General features: G+C 40.9%; 1 protein-coding gene across 4 annotated transcripts; it reads right to left on the bottom strand.

Annotated features, from left to right (window-relative positions):
• Window positions 1–1,682: 1,682 nt before the first annotated feature.
• Window positions 1,683–18,708, bottom strand: Wsb1 (WD repeat and SOCS box containing 1). Of its 4 annotated transcripts, XM_090350636.1 has the most exons (9): window positions 18,620–18,708; window positions 13,659–13,827; window positions 12,272–12,540; window positions 9,561–9,692; window positions 8,020–8,120; window positions 5,381–5,553; window positions 4,760–4,873; window positions 3,740–3,847; window positions 1,683–2,983 (listed from the first exon to the last, which is right to left on the bottom strand). In XM_090350636.1, exons 1-9 carry the CDS (start codon window positions 18,657–18,659, stop codon window positions 2,824–2,826), a joined length of 1,266 nt encoding a protein of 421 aa, XP_090206762.1. In that variant the 5' UTR covers window positions 18,660–18,708; the 3' UTR covers window positions 1,683–2,823. The 4 variants fall into 4 exon arrangements, with proteins under 4 accessions (XP_090206762.1, XP_090206766.1, XP_090206764.1 ...); XM_090350640.1 differs by lacking the exons at window positions 9,561–9,692; window positions 12,272–12,540; window positions 13,659–13,827; window positions 18,620–18,708 and adding an exon at window positions 6,772–6,935 and having other exon boundaries at window positions 8,020–8,104; XM_090350638.1 differs by lacking the exons at window positions 9,561–9,692; window positions 12,272–12,540; window positions 13,659–13,827; window positions 18,620–18,708 and adding an exon at window positions 6,760–6,935 and having other exon boundaries at window positions 8,020–8,104.
• Window positions 18,709–21,034: the final 2,326 nt, after the last annotated feature.

Genomic DNA, 21,034 nt, shown 5'->3' on the forward strand with positions numbered 1-21,034 from the left:
AAGCCAATACATACAGGGACTACACTGGCAGCAAATAATGGCAACACTTAATTATATAACATCGAAGGTTCTTCCTAGCTTTTTCTTCAACAGCTGCTGAGATTACACATAAGTCACAGAATTTTCTAGGATTTCACATAAATTAAGGGGGGAAAAAATGGCCAGAACCTAGTGAAAACAACTTAGATAAGCAAAATGCTCTTAAAGGGTTGAGGACATAGCCTAGTGGAAGAACATTTGCTTGAGAAGTACTAAAGTCCTGAATTTAGTCTTCAGCTCTGAAAATGAGAAAAAAAAATTTTCATAAATCATTCTGATGAATACAGGCTAGGCTCATTATCTGGATTCTGGCCTATAAGCTAGTGTTTTAGCTTCCTGCTTTTTTTTTTTTTTCCCCTTTGAACTCTGGGCCTGAATAACTTCACTATTCAGAGTAGGGAAAGTTTTATGTGCAACCTTACAGGGTACTAAAACAAGAACCTAAATATAGCACCCTGATTTTCACAAAGTTTGCAAATTATCATGGTCAATTCTGAAAATGTGCTTCCCAATAAAAAATGACTGGGAATGTGGCCTAGTGGTAGAGTGCTTGCCTAGCATGCACAAATCCCTAGGTTCAATTCCTTGGTATCACATACACAGAAAAAGTTGGAAGAAAAAGTATGCTATGGCTCCAAAGGTGAGAGTGCTAGCCAGCTTTGAGCAAAAGCCGAGGGAGAATGCCCAGGCCCCAGGACTGGCAAAAAAAAAAAAAAAAAAAAAAAAAAAAAAGACGACCGGATTATAGCATCATCATGAAAAATAAGTCATGCCTTCTTTTAAAACTGTAAGATAGATATATTACAAAGTAAGAATTCTTTCAAAAAATTACAAGATTTAAAGATTACAATATTTTGTGCTTCATTTTATAAAATATAGACAGATGATCTACAAATCTACTTGGGCAAATTTCTTCCTGGATCTCAAGTTCACAATCACCTCCATATACTTTAAATCCCTTAATCTAACCAACCTAAGAACTCCTAAATTCTTAGTGGAAAGTCTTGAAGATTATAGTTACTAGAAATTTTTATTTTTTTGCTTTCAAAAAGGACCCACACCATTTTTCTTGTATTTACTTTAATCAGCTAGGTTAGTTTTGGGCTGGAGGAGGGGCTTAAATGCTAAACCTAGTAAGCAAATACAATGTGTTCAAAATATCAGTAACCCTGCCCCTCTCAATTCAAACTTTTAGAAGAAAATTGTCTAGTTTCCCTAAGAAACTATTTTTTTCTTTTTCTTGGAAGTTATTTTGCTCTATAGTAGTACTAAGCATTACTAACAGTAGCTCTTTCAAGACAGAGCAATATAAAGGTTATTGTTCATTCAAGAAGCACTGAATAAACTGCTGTTTCTTCATCACGATTGTGGGTTCATCAATTGTAAAAAGTAACACTCCTTTCTTACACATTTATGGGGAAGGGGAGGGGGAGCACAGAAATAGTGTGACCAAGGGTGAACAAATGCAGCAGTGATACTAGACAACATGTTGAAAATGAACAATACAACTTGTGGGGGAGAGGATATGAGGGAAAACTGGAACAAGTGATGAAGTGACACTGCTCAAAAAGAAATGCACTCATCTGACTTATGTAACTAATTGCTCTGTACATCACCATTACAATAAAAAAAATCACATCATGGCGGTGTTTAGAAGTCTTTAATTTAAAAAAAGAACAAAATATGTAATCAAGCATTTTACATAATGCATACATTCTTAATATCTGCAGATATGATAAATAACAGAAGGCAAACATAGGTATTGCTTTTCTTTGGCCAGTTACCAATATTTTTTTGCAAAAACCCAAGAGTGTTATAACAAAACATATTCTTAAAATAATTGTCCCTTAGTATATAAACAACATACTTAGCAATAATGCAGTAGGTATATTATTCAAATTGACAAAAAAAAAAGTGTAATACTTTATACCACAGGGGTAAGGAAGGTAGTAAGCTGCTTTCCAAGATTAAAGCCCATAGTACTAGGGGAAGGGTGGGGAAAAAAAAAGGATACCCCTTTTCTAGCATATCCTAGCTTAAAAAAAAAAAAATCAATAAAGCATTGCCTGAATTCTACTTATGACATACCAGTCCTAAGGAAATAAAGTATTTCCCCTCTACAGTAACTGTCTTCCATTTGCAGATAAATCTCACCCTACCCCATTTTATATGAAGCTATTCAGCTTTTTTTTTTGGCCAGTCAACTCAGGGCCCAGGTGCTATCCCTGAGCTTCTTTTGCTCAAGGCCAGCACTCTACCACTTGAGCCACAGTACCACTTCTGGCCTTTCCTGTTTATGGGGTACTGAGGAATCAAACCCAGGGCTTCATGAATGCTAGGTAAGTATTCTACCACCAAGTCATATTTCCAGTCCCCATTCAGCTTTTTAAAGTTGATATTACTATCTCAGTATCCCAAATTAAAAAAAAGAAAAAATCCTCACACTTTACAATAGGTAACATATTGTGGCTCCATTGAAGCAATATATACAGGTCAGAACTCAAAACTCAAAAAGCAAAAGGGTCTAATCAACACATAGCAGCTTGTGTCTAAATATATACATATATGTAAGTTTTCACAGTCTTAAAAAATTACATTTGATATGTCCAGAAATATTTCTATAGTCTATAAATAACATTTTTAAAGTTCAACTAATGAAAATGCAAAAGAACATATCAAATTAAATAAATCTTTTAAACCTTTAACACCAGACACAGAAGTCGGTAAAGCTTGAGGTTTGTGTAAAATGTATTGCCAGTCCCTACGAGTAGGGAAAGCGGTCTTTTAAATACGATAGGAAAGATACTCCAAAACTTTGGAAGGAATCGGCAGCTCCTGGACTTCTTGAGTGGGCATCGCTCTGCGGACTGACATGCGACACAAATGCTGAAGGGTAGGGACTTGCTTTGGAGTAGCCCAAAAATAGACACTTCCATCTTGTGTTCTACATAGAAACAAAAAAAATCACAAGCTCAGTCACAAGTCCACACATTTCAAAATATCCAGTTTAAGAAAGCATACCCGGGGGCCGGAAGTTGGGCCTAGTGGTAGAGTGCTTGCCTAGCATGTACGAAGACCTGGATTTGATTCCTCAGTACCACACAGGAAAGGAAGGAAGGCAGGCAGGCAAGGCAGGCAAGGCAGGCCAGAAGTGGTACTGTGTGTGGCTCAAGTGGTAGAGCACTAGCCTTGAGGAAAGCCCAAGGACGATGCCCAGGTCCCAAGTTCAAGCCCCAGGACTGGCAAAAAAAAAAAATAATAAATTAAAAATATCTATGAGCTGAGAACATGGCTTAGTGGTAGTCTGCTTGCCTACCATGCATGAAGCCTTGGGTTTGATTCCTTAGCACCACATACAGAGAAAAAAGTCAGAAGTGGTGCTGTGGCTCAAGTGGTAGAGAACTAGACTTGGGCAAAAAGAAGCTCATGACAGTGCCCAGACCCTGAGTTCTAGTCATGGGGTGAGGTGAGGGGAAGGGAGGGGGAGGGAGAGAAGCATATACAGGATATGCATTAGAATCAAACTCTACCCTGAACTCTAATTAAGGAAAACTAACCAACCCAAAGATGCATTCTATGATAAGGCAGTAGCAGACTTTAAAATATAAAAGCACTTATGTTAAATTTACTGATCATAAACTACTTGCTCCCTTAGCTTGTTTCTTGAAGGAAAAAAAAAAAAAAAGACAAGCATATTTACCCAGCAGCTAAAACACTGCCATCAGTAGAAAAGGCACAGCAAAGACCATTGCTCAGAGGTGCAACATATACTGGACAATCCTCACCAATTGTCCAGAACCTCACCATTCTGAAAAGGAAATAAAGTAATTAACGAGTTATCTAATAAAACAAATCTTTTTAAAGCAAAAACACATCACTCCAACAAGCAATTATAGCAAGCCAATTTATAAAAATAGTTTTTAGTCTATGCCACTTGGTAATATGGATTAACTCCAAAAAGGATGACTGCCTTTCCTTTTCAGTGCTCAGTGTGTAATGTTCACAACTATAAGCATTCATTAACTTCTTACATTTAAAATACAAGGGGAACCTATTTTATTCTCTTCCGAATCACACCAATGTCCCTTAAGGTCTTATCTAGAGGAAGACACATTTAAACTGCAAAAGTTCCCTATATCAAATGTAAGAGCAGTCAGATGCTGGTAGCTCACATATGTAATCCTAGCTATTCAGAAGGTTGAGATCTGAGATCGAGGTTCAAAGCCAGGCAAGGCATGAAAGTTATTTAGAGACTCATCTCTAAATAACCATTGGGCTCTGGCTCAATGAGATAGAGCACTAGCCTTGAGCTGAAGAGCTCGGGGACAGTGCCCAGACCCAGAGTTCAAGTCCCATTGGGGGTGAAGAAAAAAAACAAAAACCAAGCTATGCTACACAGAAAGGAAAAAACAAAAAACAAAAAAACCAAACCTGTAGCTACAGGGAGATTTTGTGACGTTAGTGTTTTCATTAAAGAAGAGGCAATAATAAATGTTGGGCAGTAGTGGCTCATGCTACTCAGAAGGCTGGCATCTGAGGACCACAATTCAAAGCCAGGCCATGAGCCTCATCCCCAGTCAGTGACCAAAAAGCTCGAGTGGAGCTCTGGCTCAGCAAAAAGTTCAGCGATAGTACTCAGGCCTGAATTCAAGCTCTACAACCAGCACATACACACTTACACAAAGTAATAAGAAACTCAAGAAGTAATTCATGCACTTACTTGTCATCAGCAAGGCTTGCAATATGCAGTCCATCATGACTAAAAGATACAGATCGTACCCATCGGTCATTTGCTCCTCCAGCAAATATTGGAGTAGGTGGGGGAAACAAGTGCCTAAAGTCAAATACATATTTTGACAATCACTTTAAGAAAAATTACCCAGGTAAAAGTATATCTGAATTTGAATGAAATTAATGGCCTTAATACAACTACAAAGACTGAGCAGAACTAATATATTCAAGTTCAATGGAAAGAATTAAGTCTAAAGCTGAGTGTTGATGGCTTATGTCTGGTTTTCTTTTCTTTTTTTTTTTTTTTTGGGGGGGGGGGGGATTGTCAGTTGTGGGACTTGAACTCTGGGCCTGGTTGTTGTCCCTGAAATCTTCAGCTCAAGGCTACCGCCCTATCCCTTGAGCCACAGCACTACTTCCATGTTTCTAGTGGTTAAGTGGAGATAAGAGTCTCATAGCCCGGGCTAGTTTTGAACTGATATCCTCAGATCTCAGCACCTGAGTAGCTAGATTACAGATGTGAGCCACTACGCCCGGCTTACGTCATACTCTTTAAAGGCCATGGTGACCACAGTGATACTTCAGATAAAATAATTCATGCTGTACCCACCCAAGTTCCATCAGAATGTCCCCATTATATGGGTCCCAGATATAAACTCGAGTATCGTAAGATGCAGTAGCCAGTAATGCTCCATCAGGAGAAAAGTCACAAGCTACCACATCATGGTGATGCCCTTCTAGTTTTCGCATCATGGTATATTTATCCATATTCCAAAGGAAGACCTGCAATAAAAAGGCGAATATTATAGCTTCATTCAGACACACAGAGGACAAACAGTACATTTAAACTACACTGATAATTAAGATTACATTAAATTAAACATAAATTACGAGTTGTTTAAATTAAACATTGTAAATTAAGAGTAATTTAAAGAATATGCTCAGTGTCATAGTCAGATTAAATCAGTCTTTAAGTTAATTAAAGCAGACATGCAAATTCTATTTCAAATGTTTTCTGTTAAATGTTAATTTTTAAAGGCCTAAATATAAAGGCAATGCAATTTAACCACAAAGTTATACTGAAATCCATTTACTCCAAAAACTAATTAACTAAGATATACAGAAATAAATAGGGTTAAGTACTACAAACCCCTTTCTCTTTTTTCCAGCAACTACCAAACTTTTTTTTTTTTTTAAATATACAGACAGAAAACGTAAGGTTAACAAATTGTTACTCCATTGGCATCTCCTTTGAAATAATCACTTGTTTACAATACGCTTGGATCACCAACGTGAGCCTAGGAAGAGAAACAGATACTGCAAGCAAAGAGAATTTTCACAGCCAAATGAAATTACTTTGGCAAATAAGGATGTTAAACCACATTATAATATGAAAACGCTATTTTATTAATATAATTAGGACATTTCTGCTAACAAAGATTTACCACTTTTCCCCAAACTGACTATAATCATTAGCCAATTTCAATATAAAACAGTTAAATTACTTAAGAAGAAGTTCATATACAGTTTTAGATTCAAAACATCAGTAGTCAGACTGTGCAGAATAGCTCTAACAAGGATTCTAATGCTTTACTTCAGGCTGGTTATTAAATATAAGCTTGGAGATTTACAACAATAATAATAGGAAATTACTCCCCTTGGAGTAAGCAATCCTTTTTGCTACTACTTTTTCTGCACAGACAAAATATATTATTTCCAAAGGAAAACAAGTACAAATTTTAAATTGAAGCAGACAGATTTTAAGGTAGTTCTAGCATGTTAAAGAACTAAAAAAAATAGCACAGAGAAACCATTTGAAAACCAGTAACTTTACACACTAAAGTGGTTTCACTTGTCAGACTCCCAATTCCACCAAATTGGAATACCAGTTTACTCGGAGTCAATGGGTTTTACTATGGGGGAAATTATTTTTAAAAAGAAAAAAAAAAAAGAAAGAAAGAAAAGCAGAAAGTGGACATCGACCAGCACCTGTGTACGTACAGTACACCTTGCAGCCGAATGCAAGGTTACTTCATCCTATGGTAAAGGTCGCCCCCAGCCCGGCAGCCAGAGATGCCACTCTTTCTGCCCAGCTAACACCATTGTGCGCCTGTGTGCGAGTGGTGCCAGCATAACCTCAATCACACCAATATTGCTGCCACCACCTGTGACAGGGAAAGCAAGAAGCATATGGAAAACACACAGCCTAAAATAACAATGTCAACAACTATCTTTGTTCTTATTATTTTAAAATAAACTGATTATTCTGTTCTAAAGTTCCAACATTTACAACTATCATATCTCTTGGCAAAACAAAATGCATTTAAACTAACCTCCACCCCCTCCCCATTAACTTAAAAGTATATGGTGGTCATCATATATACTTAGACCATAAAAGAAAGAAACTACTAAGGTTCTTTAAGCCAACACTAAGAGCTAGCAAACAACTAAAACAGTTTATTGTAAGCATAACCCTCTTAAGAGTCACTTTAAAGTGCCTAGGTATCTATATAAAACAGATAATACCAAATTTCATCTATACTTTACAACATATATGAATGCTACTTTTATTAGTTTTTTTTTTTTTTGGGGGGGGGGAGATTGGTCATGGGGCTGGAACTCCAGGCCTGGGCGCTGTCCCTAAGCTCTTCAGCTCAAGGCTATCACTCTACCACTGGAGTCCACAGTGCCACTTCCAGTTTTCTGGTGGTTAATTCAAGATAAGAGTCTCAAACTTTTGTGCCCTGGCTGGCCATGATCCTCAGATCTCAGCCTCCTGAGTAGCTAGGATTACAGGCATGAACCACCAGTGCGAGCGCCTGGCTCTTATTAGGTTTTTAAGTTATTTCTTTTTTGTTAAATATTCAGGAGAAGCTAGGAATCAAAATTCAAAAGCAACAAAATGAATTTTTAAAAAGCACTAAAAGTAACCCAGAGAAGAAAATTAACAAAGGAATGTCTTAACACAGGGACTAGATCTCTTCAACACACATAAGCCTTTCTAGATAATGATTAAAAAGTAAACTTAACATTCCCCCCCCATTTCCAAATATTTAAGAGCAATTCAATTTCTCACTTATCAACAACTACATTTAATTTCCTACATGCAAATTGTACCCTATCATGAAATAAAATAGTAAGATATTCATGACACCGAGCAGACTAAACAGTTACTTAAGATTTAAAATGATTATACAGGTATTGTTATAATGCAATCCACAACAAATGTACAAGAACTTTGACACATACTGCTTTACTGGCTCCCACTGAACACAGCATAGAAGAGTCAGGAGAAAATGCACAGCTGTACACCCAGTTCTGATGTCCCCTCAACACTTTCATCATGTTTCCTAAGAAGAAAAGGGGTACTGGGTCAACTTTAGATGCATTTTAAACAATAAACCTTTCAACATAGCAGTAAAGCAATATTTTATAATAACAAAATCTCTGTAACAATGGTTGACGATACATACCAGCTACTTTTCTTTTTTTTGTATGTAACTGTCCAGGGGTACCAATATACAAGAAGTAATGCACCTACTACCTAATGAATGTAACTGTAACCCCTCTGTACATTACCAACAATGAAATAAAAAGACTATTAGTGTGCTAGCCTTGGCGTTGAAGAGTCTCATGGACTTTCTCGCCTGGCTGGCTTTGAGCTGTGATCTTGGGATCTCACCATCCTGAGTCACTAGGATTACAGAGTGAGCCACCAGCATCCGCTCCAGCTGTTATTTTTGTAAATAAAATTTACAGCCACACCCATTTGTTTATGTTGTATGATTTTTGGCAGACAGCATAGTTACAAACCTCATCAACCATTTAACATCTAGCCCTTTATCAAAACACCTGTGGTTCTTGATGACACAATTTAGTTCAATAGAATTTTCTTATTCTACAAATGAAGAAACTTGAACATAGCAAATAACTTGAACATCCCATGACTGGGTTAGAGAGAAGAGTACTTGTCTAGCATGAGGGAGAGATCCTGAGTTTAATCCCCAGAATGAAAGACCTGAAATTTTCAAAATGCTTTTTCATCTTTCAATATTTTTTCGTATGTTGCCAAGGATGCTTGAACTCAGGGTCCTGCTTGCTTACAACTCCTGCTTCATAGACTGACTTATACCTCCAGCATAGATTTTTTTCCTGCTTAATTGGTCAGACTTTTCTGACCAGGCTGACACTGAACTGAGATACTTAAATCTCAGCCTCCTGAGTAGCTAGAATCATAGATGTGAGCCACCTCAGCTAGTTTAACCTATGCTTATGAGAACTTATTTAAATTCTGGTATGCAAATATCAGTATAAGTCTTATCAGATTACTATATTTGTTTCAACATGTACTTAAAATTTTTGCCAAGGAAATTAATAACCCTCCTTAAGATAAAGTGAAATAACTAAAACCAACACAGACACTAAAGCTGACCTGGAAGTTGCTTTCAAATCTGTGTGGTTAATTTCTTAATGGTATCAGACTCTGTGGTCTATTAAGGGTATCATTTATAGTTACCTCCTGGTTCCTATTCTGATTACTTTTGTAATCAGGGCCAAAGAATTCAATAGAGAAAAGAAAATCTTGATTACATGTCCTATTTTTGTTTTATGAGACAAAGTCTATATACCCAAGCTGGCCTCAAACTTGTGCCCCTCCTGCCTCAAGCCTTAGGGCTGGAATAACTAGCACCATACCCAGGCCATATGTCATTTTAAAGTCTAATTCCTGTACTTCTCAGCAGTAGTATTAAGAAGCAAATCCCTTTTCACAGTGTAGAATAAAGACATACCATCATCTTTCAGGTCCCACACTCGAAGAGTTTTGTCTCTTGAAGCTGATACTAGAATTAAGCTTCCATCTGGAGCAAATGTTAAGTCTCTGACCACTTCAGTGTGATCCACCAAATTAAGGAGGAGTTTTCCTAAATGTGGGAAGACAACATGAAGGATAATATTAATATGTAATACAATATATTTGATCAAAATTGGCTTTTAAAAGCCAGAGTTCCTAACTACTTTTCAAAAATGAATATAAAAGCAATAAACACCCCTCTCAGTTTACAAAGTATTTATTTACCAAGTGTTTATTTAGTGGGGTTCATTTCTATTAATGCTATTTTTTGTTCCCTGTAGGGATTCAACATGCACAATTATTTAAATGGCTTCTTCGTTGAATAAACTCTACTTCTAAAGATTTCCTAAAATGTAAACACATTACTAGATCAAAATAATTAAATATTATGAAAAGTTCTTACAATATTAATTCTTTCTACATCTTTTACAATGATTCTTTTTAATATTAAAAAAAAAATTCAGGGGTCAGGAGTTTGGCCTAGTGATGGAGTGCTTGCCTAGCATGCAAGAAGACTTGGGTTCGATTCCTCAGTACCACATACATAGAAAAGCCAGAAATGAACAGGGACAAAAACATGGGAAGGGGTACCAATGTGGGAGAAGTAATACACCCACTATCTGAAGAATGTAACTGCAACCCCTCTATACATTACCCTGACAAAAAAAAAATCATCACACACACACACACACACACACACACACACACACACACACACACACAAGCTGGAAGTGGTGCTGTGGCTCAAGAGGTAGAGCACTGGCCTTGAGGAAAATCTAAAGACAGTGCTCAGGCCCTGAGTTCAATCCCCAGGACTGGCAATAAAATAAAATAATAAAGGGGCCAGGAGTTTGGCCTAGTGGTTAAAGTGCTTGCCTAGCATGCATGAAGACCCGGGTTCGATTCCTTGGTACCACATATGTAGAAAAAGCCGGAAGTGGTGCTGAGGCTCAAGTGGTAGAGCTCTAGCCTTGAGAAAGTCCAAGGACAGTGCTCAGACCCTGAGCTCAAGCCCAGGAGTGGCGAAAAAAAAATAATAATAAGTAAATAAAATAAAATAATGAAATAAAAATTCCCACCAGATGCTAGTGGCTCAAATCTGTAATCCTAGCTACTCAGGAGGCTAAGATCTGAGGATCACAGTTCTAAGCCAGCCCAGGCACAAAAGTCTGTGAGACTCATCTCCAATTAACCACCAGAAAATCAGAAGTGGCACTGTGACTCAATTGCTAGCATGCTTGCCTTGAGCCAAATTGCTCAGGGACAGTGCCTTGGCTGAGAGTTCAAGCCCCATGACAAGGAGGAAAAAAAATTCCCTGGGCAGGCAATGTGGCCTAGTGGTAGAGTGATTGCCTAGAATGCAGGAAGCCCTGGGTTCAATTCCTCGGTATCACATAACACAGAAAAAGCTGTCGCAGAGTGCTGCCTTGAACTACAGTGCTCAAGGACAGTGCTCATGCCCCAAGTATAAACCCCATTGTGAGGTAGGCAGGAAGCTTTATTCACTAGAAAATACAGGGCTATTTCCTGAAAAATTTCCAACAATCCAATTTTGGCTTGTATCTCCACTTAAGATTATTATCACTTACTATATGTTCTGGAGTACATCTTGTTTTAATAATGCTCATTTAAAAATTCCTTTACAGGGGATGAGGGAGGGAAAGTGGGAGAAAAACATGGGAAGGGGTATCAATGTTTGAGAAGTGATGTACTCACTACATCACTATAACTCCTCTATATATCATAATGACAATAAGTTTAAAAATAAATAAAAATTCCTTCACATTTTTGAGCATATGCTATATGCCAGAAACGTGTTGTATGGCACAGGTTCAAACACAGGCCTTTTCTTTCTCTTTCTTTCAATCCACAGTATCACTTCCAGGCTTTTCTATTTATGTGGCATTGAGGACTCAAACTCAGTTCATGAATGTTGGACAAGCAATCTACCACTAAGCCACATTCCCAGCCACATAGGGCTTTATGCAGGCTAGGCAAGTACCCAATGAGCTTTATCCCTTGCCCTTGAGTTCTTCCTTCTGCCTACGGCTCAAACATTCACCACCAGCTTAAAAATTTTTGTTTTGAAATTGAACATCCAAAGAATTAACTCCTCAAGCTACTTAGTTAGATGTTAGTCACTAAAACCTTCTGAAAATTAATTATTATTTAAATGGGATTTACCTCAAAAGCCTCTAAGATATAATATGTAAGAAGCTTCCTTGCTATGAGTCATAAACTACCAGTTTATAATACATAATCATTAACTACTAGACATGTCCTCATATTAAAAGCAACTAGTGCCAGGTGCACAGGCTCATGCCCGTAATCCTAGGTACTCAGGAGGCTGAGGTCTGAGGATCACAGTTCAAAGCCAGTCCAGGCACTAAAGACCTTGAGACTCTTAACTCAGGAACAGCACCCAGACCCAGAGTTCAAGCCCCATGACGGTCCAAAAAAGAAAAAGAAAAGCAACTAGTATGAACTTAAACTGCTTTTCTCAAGTTAAAAGCTAAAGACAATCTTAAATACTATTATTACAACTATTGCTTTTCAATCCATTAAAATGATCAACTCATATTCAGTGCCTATGAGCAAGATTCATCCAAAAAAAAAAAATCATGTTTGCTTTAAGATCTGAGTCCATACCTGTATATACATCCCAGATTTTGATTCGACCATTGTTTAATCCTGTGGCTAGGAGTAGCTGATCTTGTCCAAATCGGAAACGATGCCATTCTATATTTACACAGCGACTCTGTTTTTCTGGAACTGAGGACCCAAAAGCAAGACTCCAAACTATGTCTCCACAGTCTATAATATGTTCACCAGGCTTATTTTTCTGACCACCATCACTGTTTTGTCTTGACAATCTTAAACTGCTTGAGTTAGTAATATTCTTGGTTCCATGCAAGAGACTAAGGGGAAAAAGATTAAAAGTGAATTTTACTTTAGATTCTGGAAGATACTGGAGGCTGGGAGTTTGGCCTAGTGGTAGAGTGCTTGCCTAGCATGCATGAAGACCAGGGTTCAATTCCTTGGTACCACATACATAGAAAAAAGCTGGAAATGGTGCTGTGGCTCAAGTGGTAAAACTCTAGCCTTCTGAAAGCCCAATGTCAGTGCTCAGGCCCTGAGTTCAAGGCCCAGGACTGGCAAAAAAAAAAAAAAAAAGATACTAGATTCAATGCACGAAGACCAGGGTTCAATTCTTCAGTACCACATTCATAGAAAAGCTGGAAGTGGTGCTGTGGCTCAAGTGGTAGAGTGCTAGCCTTGAGGAAAGCCCAAGGACAGTACTTAGGACCTGAGTTCAAGCCCCATGACCAATGGAAAAAACAAAACAGAAATTCACTCATTACCTGACTTATGTAATGATAACCGCTTTGTGTAGCACAATAATAATAATAATTTCTTGGCTGGAAGCATGAATGAAGCCCTAGGTCCAGTTCCCTAGAACCACATACATTAGAAAAAGCCAGAAGTGGTGCAATGGCTCAAGTGGTAGAGTGCTAGCCTTGGGGTGTAAAAGCTCAGAGACAGTGCCCAGGCTCTGAGTCTTATGTTCAGTTAACCACCAAAAAGTTGGAAGTGGAGCTGTGGCTCATTAGTAGGATGCTAACTTTGAGGAAAGAAACAAAAACAACAAAGCTGAGTTCAAGCACCAACCCAAGGCTGGCACACACATTAAAAAGCCAGGCACTGGTGGTTCATACTGCTCTTGGGGGAGGGGGGGGTTGAGAGCTGAGGATCATGGTTCAAAGCCAGCTCAGGCAGGAAAGCCTCTTATCTGCATTAACCACCAAAAAATCAACAGTAGGGCTTATAGCTCAAGTAGTAGAATGCTAGCCTTAAGCAAAAAAAGCTAAGGAACAGTATATAGACCTTGAGTTCAAGTCCTAAACTGATTGGTATACACATACAAGGACAATAAAACATTCCGAACCCTAATTATCATAATCAGTTTCCCATACATTCTAGACCTAAATGACTATGAATATAACTAACAAAGTAGAACAATTAAATACAGACTTACAAGTTCTTAAGGCACTGGGACCAGGGAACAAGCTTCACTGTACGATAGCCTTGTGACCAGGCAAAGTACGAGCCATCTGGAGCAAAAGCAACAGTCCAATTTTCACGACCACATTTCTTGTCAAAAGGAGCTGCTGGAGCTAAAAGTTCACCGATGGTACGCAATCTCACTAAAAGGAAAAAAAAAATACAAAATATCCTTTGTAACAATGAATGAGATTGACTCCATATTACTTTAGGATTCACTGCTTTTCTTTTTTCTTATTTTTCTTTGTGCTGGTAGTGGGGTTTGAACTCAAGGCCCTGCTTTCTCATTTTGCTTTTCTATTCAAGGCTGGCATTCCACCACTTGGGCCATGCTTCTGGTTCCAGCTTTTTACTGTTTGATTGGAGATAAGGCTCTCATGAATTTATCTGCCCAGGTTGGCTTCAGACCTGAGAGGCTTTACTTCTATTTTTACAGTACTAAGAATTAAACTCAGGACCTTGTGCTTGCTAGGTAAGGGCTCTGCCACCTGAGCCATGTCTCCAGTCTACACCTTTTCTTCTAGAGTATAAGGAAGTTATATAGCCCCACTCCCATCCAGGTATGCCCCACCGGCTGAGTAGGTCCTTGGGAAATCATTCGTTGTCTGAATATAGACCTGTCTTCCCAATTTTGCATGACCTGAGGAAATCGTAAATATCCAAAAGGTTCTTTGTAGTAAAAAAAAAAAAAATTTCCTCAGCTGGGCCCAGTGGTTTATGCCTGTAATCTTAGCTACTCAGGAGGCTGGGATCTGAGGATCACAGTTTCACAGTTTAAAGTCAGCCTGGCACTAAAGAAAACAGAAGTGGCACTGTGGCTTCTGGGGTAGGGCAGGAGCCTTGTGCTCAGGGACAGTGCTCAGGGACAGTGCCCACGCCCAGAGATCAAGCTCCATGACCCACAAAAAAAAAAAAAAAAAAAAAAAAAGAATTAAATACAAAGCCTGGGGCCAGGAGTTTGGCCTAGTGGTAGTGTTTGCCTAACATGCACAAAGATTCAGGTTTGATTCCTGGGTACTACATACATAGAAAAAGTTGGAAGTAATGCTGTGGCTTTTAAGTGGTAGGGTTCTAGCCTTGAGAAAATCCAAAGATAGTGCTCAGGCCCTCAGCTCAAGCCCAGGACAGGCAAAAAAAAAAAAAAAAAAAAAGCCTCTAATTAGCCTATTTAGCCAAAAATACTAAATTTCCCACTCAAAACATAAAAAAAAGACTGTATTTGAAGGTTGCTATATATCTTTTACTTAGGCTACAACATGAAACTCTTGCACAAAAACAGTACTTCTCAAGGCACTGTTGGCTCATACTTGTAATCCTTAGCTATTCAGGCTAAGATTTGAGGATTGTGGAAGCCAGCTAGGTAAGAAAGTTCATGAGATTCTTATCTCCAATTAACCACCAGAAGTGGAGCTATGGCTCAAAATGGTAAAGTATCAGCCTTGAGCAAAAAAGTTCAGGGACAGTACCCAAGCCCCACGACCAGACGGAAAGAGAAGGGGGAGAGGAGACGGGTGTGAGGGAGAGAAAAGAAAAGAAATGGTACTATTGAGGCTGGGAATGTGGCTTAGTGGTAAAGAGCTTGTCTAGCATGCACAAAGCCATGAGTTCAATTCCTCAACACCAAATCAACAGAAAACGCCAGAAGTGGCACTGCGGCTCAAGTGATAAAAGAATTTCAAGGACAGTGCTCAGGCCCTGTGTTCAAGCCCCAGGACTGGTACACACGCGCGCGTGCGCGCGCGCACGCGCACACACACACACACACACACACACACACACACACACACACACACGGTACTACTATAAGAACTACCAAATAAGTCAGATGCTGGTAGTTCAGACCTCTAATCCTTGGTACCCAGGCTGAGACTTATTTTTATTGAATTATCTGCATGTATTTAATGTTAATATCTTGTGCTGGCGGCATCCTCAGTGGTAGAGCACCAGCCTAAACTAACCAGCCTAAACTAAGAAGTGTATAAGAGGGGGCCGGGAGTTTGGCCTAGTGGTAAAGTGCTTCCCTAGCATGCACGAAGACCTGGGGTGCATATACATAGAAAAAGCCAGAAGTGGTGCTATGGCTTAAGTGGTAGAGATCTAGCCTTGAGAAAGCCCAAGGAGAGTGATCAGGCCCCGAGTTCAAGCCCTAGTGCTTGAAAAAAAAAAAATAAAGTATAAGAGGTGACTGATCAAGATACAATGGACACTTAAACATATTAAATCATAACCCCTATACAATGGTTTGAAGCTCAGGAAGAAAATGAGAGGGGAAAAGTTAATGGCTTAAAGAAATGAAAGGCTGCTTCCCTTGGGAAATGGACCCCATGACACAATAGAAGACAGTATCAGTTCCATAGTTAACACATGAGTCACCAATGAACTAAACCAGATTCTTTTATACAATTTCATACATAGCCAGAAAGGGAGGAACTGTGGCAGTGCTTCTGGAAAGAGTGCAGTAGCTAAAGGCTGTTAAGTCTTTTTACATAGAATTCTTTAATCACATATGGAATCTAGCCTCTACTTTGAGAAGATAAATTCTGCAAGGCTACAAATAATGTTGAGAAAAAGGGAGAAAGTCCTTAGTCATAGATAGTTACACAAAGTAATAAATGTTTAACCATGTATCCAAATGATACTTCAAAAACAAAGAAACAAAAAAAAAAAAGAGAGAGAAAGAAAAGGCCAAAGTTACAGATATTTGGTCTCAACTAGTAACTTTTTTTTTTTTTTTTGTGGGTAATGAAGCTTGATTTCAGCCTGGATGCTGTCCCTGAGCTCTTCAGCTCAAGGCTACAGCCCTACCCTTGAGCCAAGCCCCACTTCCCATTTTCTAGCCACCACACAGCTTCAACTAGTAACTTATTGCCTTATACTATATCCAGGAAGTAAGAAGGCATCAAAAGCACACACACACACACACACACACACACATATATATATATGTATAATTTTAAAATTATGCTAAGTGGGTGATTCTACCCTAGGCAGCTGTGTTAAGAAACTATAGCACTCCCTAGAAAAGATGGATTTATCCTGAAGTGAAAATACAAAAATCCATAAGTAGTAGAGGGGAAATAAACTCCATGGGATTAATAGGCATTTGAGATAAAACAAACACTAAAGCTGGCAGCTCATGCCTATAATACTAGGTATTCAGGGGGCTGAGATCTGAGGACTGCAGTTCAAAGTCAGCCCAGGCACCAAAGTCCATGAAACTCATCTCCAACTAACCACCAAGAAACCGGAAGTGGCACTGTGGCTCAAAGTGGTAAAGAGCTAGCCTTAAGCAGAAGAGCTCAGGAACAGTGCCCAGGCCCAGAGTTTAACCCCCACAACCAACAAAACAAAAACAAAAAAACAAAACCATACTACCCTTAAAATAAAGCTAGAAATTGAACAGGCATTTAGCCCGGGTTTGATTCCTTGGTACCACATATACAGAAAAAGCTGGAAGTGGTGCTCTGGGCTAAGTTGTAGTGCTCTAGCCTTGAGAAATCTCAAGGACAGTGCCCAGGCCCTGAGTTCAAGCACCATGACTGGCAAAAACAAATAAATAAAACCAACTCCAGGATATGAAAGCAAAATTCTTTTTTCTTTTGATGATTTTGTCTTTTTTAAAATGTATTTATTTACAATTTCTGTCTCCTTATGTTACATTCAGGTGTATATCTTTAGGAACAGGTCAGGGGGTGTGGGGTGAGAGGGAACTCCAGGGGAAAACGGTGAAAAAGTGCAGCAGTAGAGCTCACTGGACATAGATGAAAGTGAGCTATTCAATTCATGGGTGGAGACAGGAGGGAGGGACTAGGAGAGACTAAGGGAACAGAAGATACTGCAAGAAAGGAAATGTACTCATCACCTGACTCATGCAACTGTAATCCCTCTGTAAATCACCTCTACAATAACAATAAAGTAGCTAATAAAAGTTACTAAAAACGAGGGTCAAAGTTGCCTACTAATCATACAGTCAGCCTTGGCCCTATAAGAACAAGAACGAAACTCCAAAATTCGACAGTAGCTGTCCCTTGGATCTGGAAGTGTACCTGCCTACAAGATAAATCATTTCGTCGACTTCTAGAAACACCAGCTCCCAGTATTTGGTAAACGTAGCATACACGGACTTGAAGATCAGGCAAGGTTCTCTCTGCTCAGTGGCCTCTGACAACTTTTATTTAACACAACCTGGCGACATCAGCGTCTACTAAACATGGCAGGCAAAGCACTGCTCCAGCGAAGTTTGAGGACTTAATGATTGGGGCAGATGGGTACCCCCGTCACCTGGGCGTGGTGCGTGGCCGAGCTCGGCGACCAGGCTGGTTAGGAGAAAGCCTCTCCAGACTTCGCTCTTGGGACAGGGGAGCCTTCCTTCGATCACTCCACCCATCTGCTCCTCCCACGTCCATTGCAAAGCTCGTTCTGAATGCCTCCTCCCTAAAACCTCTGGCTTTCTCTTCACGTCATCCTTTCTCCTTTGTTGTTGTTCAAATATAGCGTTGACGTACAGAAGCCCTGGCTCGGAACTGCGGCTCTGAACACCCAAGTTTACTTTTCCCACCATCATAAACTTAAAGTCCTTCAGGCAGGCCCAGGGTAACCTGCCGAGTAACCCTGCGGGGGCAACCGACGCCCAAGCCCTGGGCCGGGAGCTCCGGGAAACGCCAGGAAACGCGGCGCGTCGACTGCCACGGAACACATCGGGGTACGCGCGGGTAGGGGTGCGGGGGGCAGCGGCGGGCCCGGGGCTCGTCCCACCCCGGGCCGCACGCGCCTGGGTCCCGCCCGCCGCTCCCCGGGCGGCATCCACGCGGGGCCCGTCCCCCGCTCAGCAGAGGCCCCACCGCGAGCCCCCCCAGCTCCAGGGCGCTTCCCCCGCCCCCCAAGCCTCCTCCCGGGAGCCCCCCGCGCGCTCTCCCGCCGCCTCCTTCTCCTCACCGATCTCTTTCTCGTTGACCCTCGGGGGAAAGCTGGCCATCTATGGGGCACCGTCTGATTCCGGAGACCGCGACGAGGACGCAACGACTGACAAGGGGAAAAAGGCAGGCGTTGAGGGGCGTGACCCGAACTCGAGCCCTCCGGGACCCCGGGATGCAGGGCAGGGGTGGGGCGGCCCTTTCTGCTTCTGCAGGCTGCCCTGGGAAAGCTTCGGGAGGTCACAGACTAAACTAGAGAGTCGACCAGACAAAAGACCCAGGTTCGCGGCGCCCCGCCCACGGACCAGGACGACCCTCCAACACCGCCGACGGCCGGCAAGACACTGAGACAAGATGGCGGGCGGCGCGAAGGATAGCTGCGCGCTGGGGGCGTGGCCTGGTGACGTCGGGGGCTCTGGCCCCGCCCCCGGACGCACTGGACGTGCGGCCCTGGCCCCCAGTGGGGGCGTGGAGGCGAGGTGGAAGCCAACGGGGCAGCAGGAGCCGAACCACTTTGCAGCCCGACGGCTGGGGTGTGACCTCCCTACCGGCTGACTATACTCTCAACCAGCCCTTTGCAAATCCATGGGTCTTCGTGAAGGACAGGCTGGAAATTGCATAATACAGATGGGACCACAGCTTGAAGAGTGCGTGGGATTTAAACTAGCTGGACGGGAAAAGGAAGAGGAATAAAAGATTTTTGTGAGCTGGGGAGCTGGAGATCACACGAAAGAAAGAGATGAGAATTAGCATCCAAGGTCATCTGGATCTTAGAAGGGCAGCGGTAACCTGCAATTATACCTCCAATGTGGGACATTCCCCCCCCCCCACGGGGGTCCCTAAAACCAGGCCTGGGAAGAGCTGGTGGTGTGGGGATCCCAAGGTCAGCTCAAGATTCACTCTTGCTCCACAGGACGCCTAGGCCTCCTTGCTCATCAGAGCTGTTGTGTCAGTGCCTGTCACTAGTCTGACAGGTTCTCATTTGCCGATAACACAGTTTGCATTTTTTAGCCCTCTCATGGATTCTACACTTTATACCAAAGGAGGGCTTACAAAGCTGGGATTTTCAAATATGGGGCAGGTAACTAACTCTTCAGAAAAGAAGCTTGCCTTGAAAGATCTCAAATGACAACATTTTGTCCAAACCTGAACAGGTAATACAGTTCTGTGAAGTTTCCGATAAAGCACTACATAAGTTCTAAATGAGGAAGGAATCCAGAAGTATCTTGCTTTGAGAGAAGACAGTGATTTTCATCTCCTTTAATTGTTTACTTAAAGCAACAACCAACCACAAATAAGAGGGAAATGCTAATGACTTGTAAAACAGGGTTTAGGTGCCCCACTACCACCATCAACAACACTACCACACACACACACACACGCTAAACAAATAGAAAGCCAAATATTTTATTGTTGTTCTCTATGCTTGTTAAATCTCAAAAGATGAAAATGATTGCCACAGTTTTGAGTATGTTTCGCCCAAGACAAACAAGGTTAACAAATTGAGAAGCAGGCATACTTTGAGCCTTGTTTTTGCTTTTGGAGCTTCTGTTGTTATTACATTAGTTCCTCAAGGCTAAACCTAAGATTTCATCTAAAATTCTTCTTCAGGGCGTGAACTCTAGCCCAGAAGTTTCAAATTAGGACACTTGTGATGATATGTCTGAGATTTTAGATTTAAAGCTTATGGATTTGTGTGTGTGTGTGTGTGAGAGAGAGAGAGAGAGACAGAGACAGAGAGAGACAGAGACAGAGAGAGAGAGACAGAGAGGGAGAGAGAGAAAAAGAGAGGGGGGAAGCTTATTTGCTCAAGACAGCTCCACTTCTAGCTTTTCTTGTGCTTTATTGGAGATGAAAATCTCACGGGCTTCCCTGTCAAGGCTGAATTCAAACTAAGACTCAGATCTCAGCCTTCTGAGGAGCTGGGATTACTGGCATGAGCTGGTGTCTGCCTATTTTTATTACCTTCAAGTAGTTATGCCACAGGGTTTAAATTCAACATGTCTGTTTCTGAATGCAAGGCACCTTGATCACTGTCACCCTTTCCATCATTCTCCCTCATCTGTCCCAACCCCACCCATAGGAAAGTTCTTCTGGCCATGGCAGTGTTGCTGGGAATCATCTCTCTAACAAGTGCAAGTGCCATAGTTTAGCCCATCTTCTTTTTTACTTTTCCTCCTGATTTCAAATTCTTTGTGTGTGATGTTTCAACAGTTGATCTTAATTTAAAACTCTACCCAAAAGTGCTCACAGTGTAACAAACCATGGAGAACTTCTAGATATTTTGGCATTTCTATCTGGACAGCCTGCTCTTGGCAGCTTACAGGAAATTACAACCAAATGGATAAGTTGGGGTCATATGTTAGGTAGGATTTCCTCTGTTATCTGGTGAGTGGACACAGCTCCATCTCTTCTCCATTCCCTCAAACTGTACGAT

This window comes from Megascapheus bottae, chromosome 17 (assembly GCF_031878675.1).
Source record: "Megascapheus bottae isolate mThoBot1 chromosome 17, mThoBot2.hap1, whole genome shotgun sequence".
NCBI lineage: Eukaryota > Metazoa > Chordata > Mammalia > Rodentia > Geomyidae > Megascapheus > Megascapheus bottae.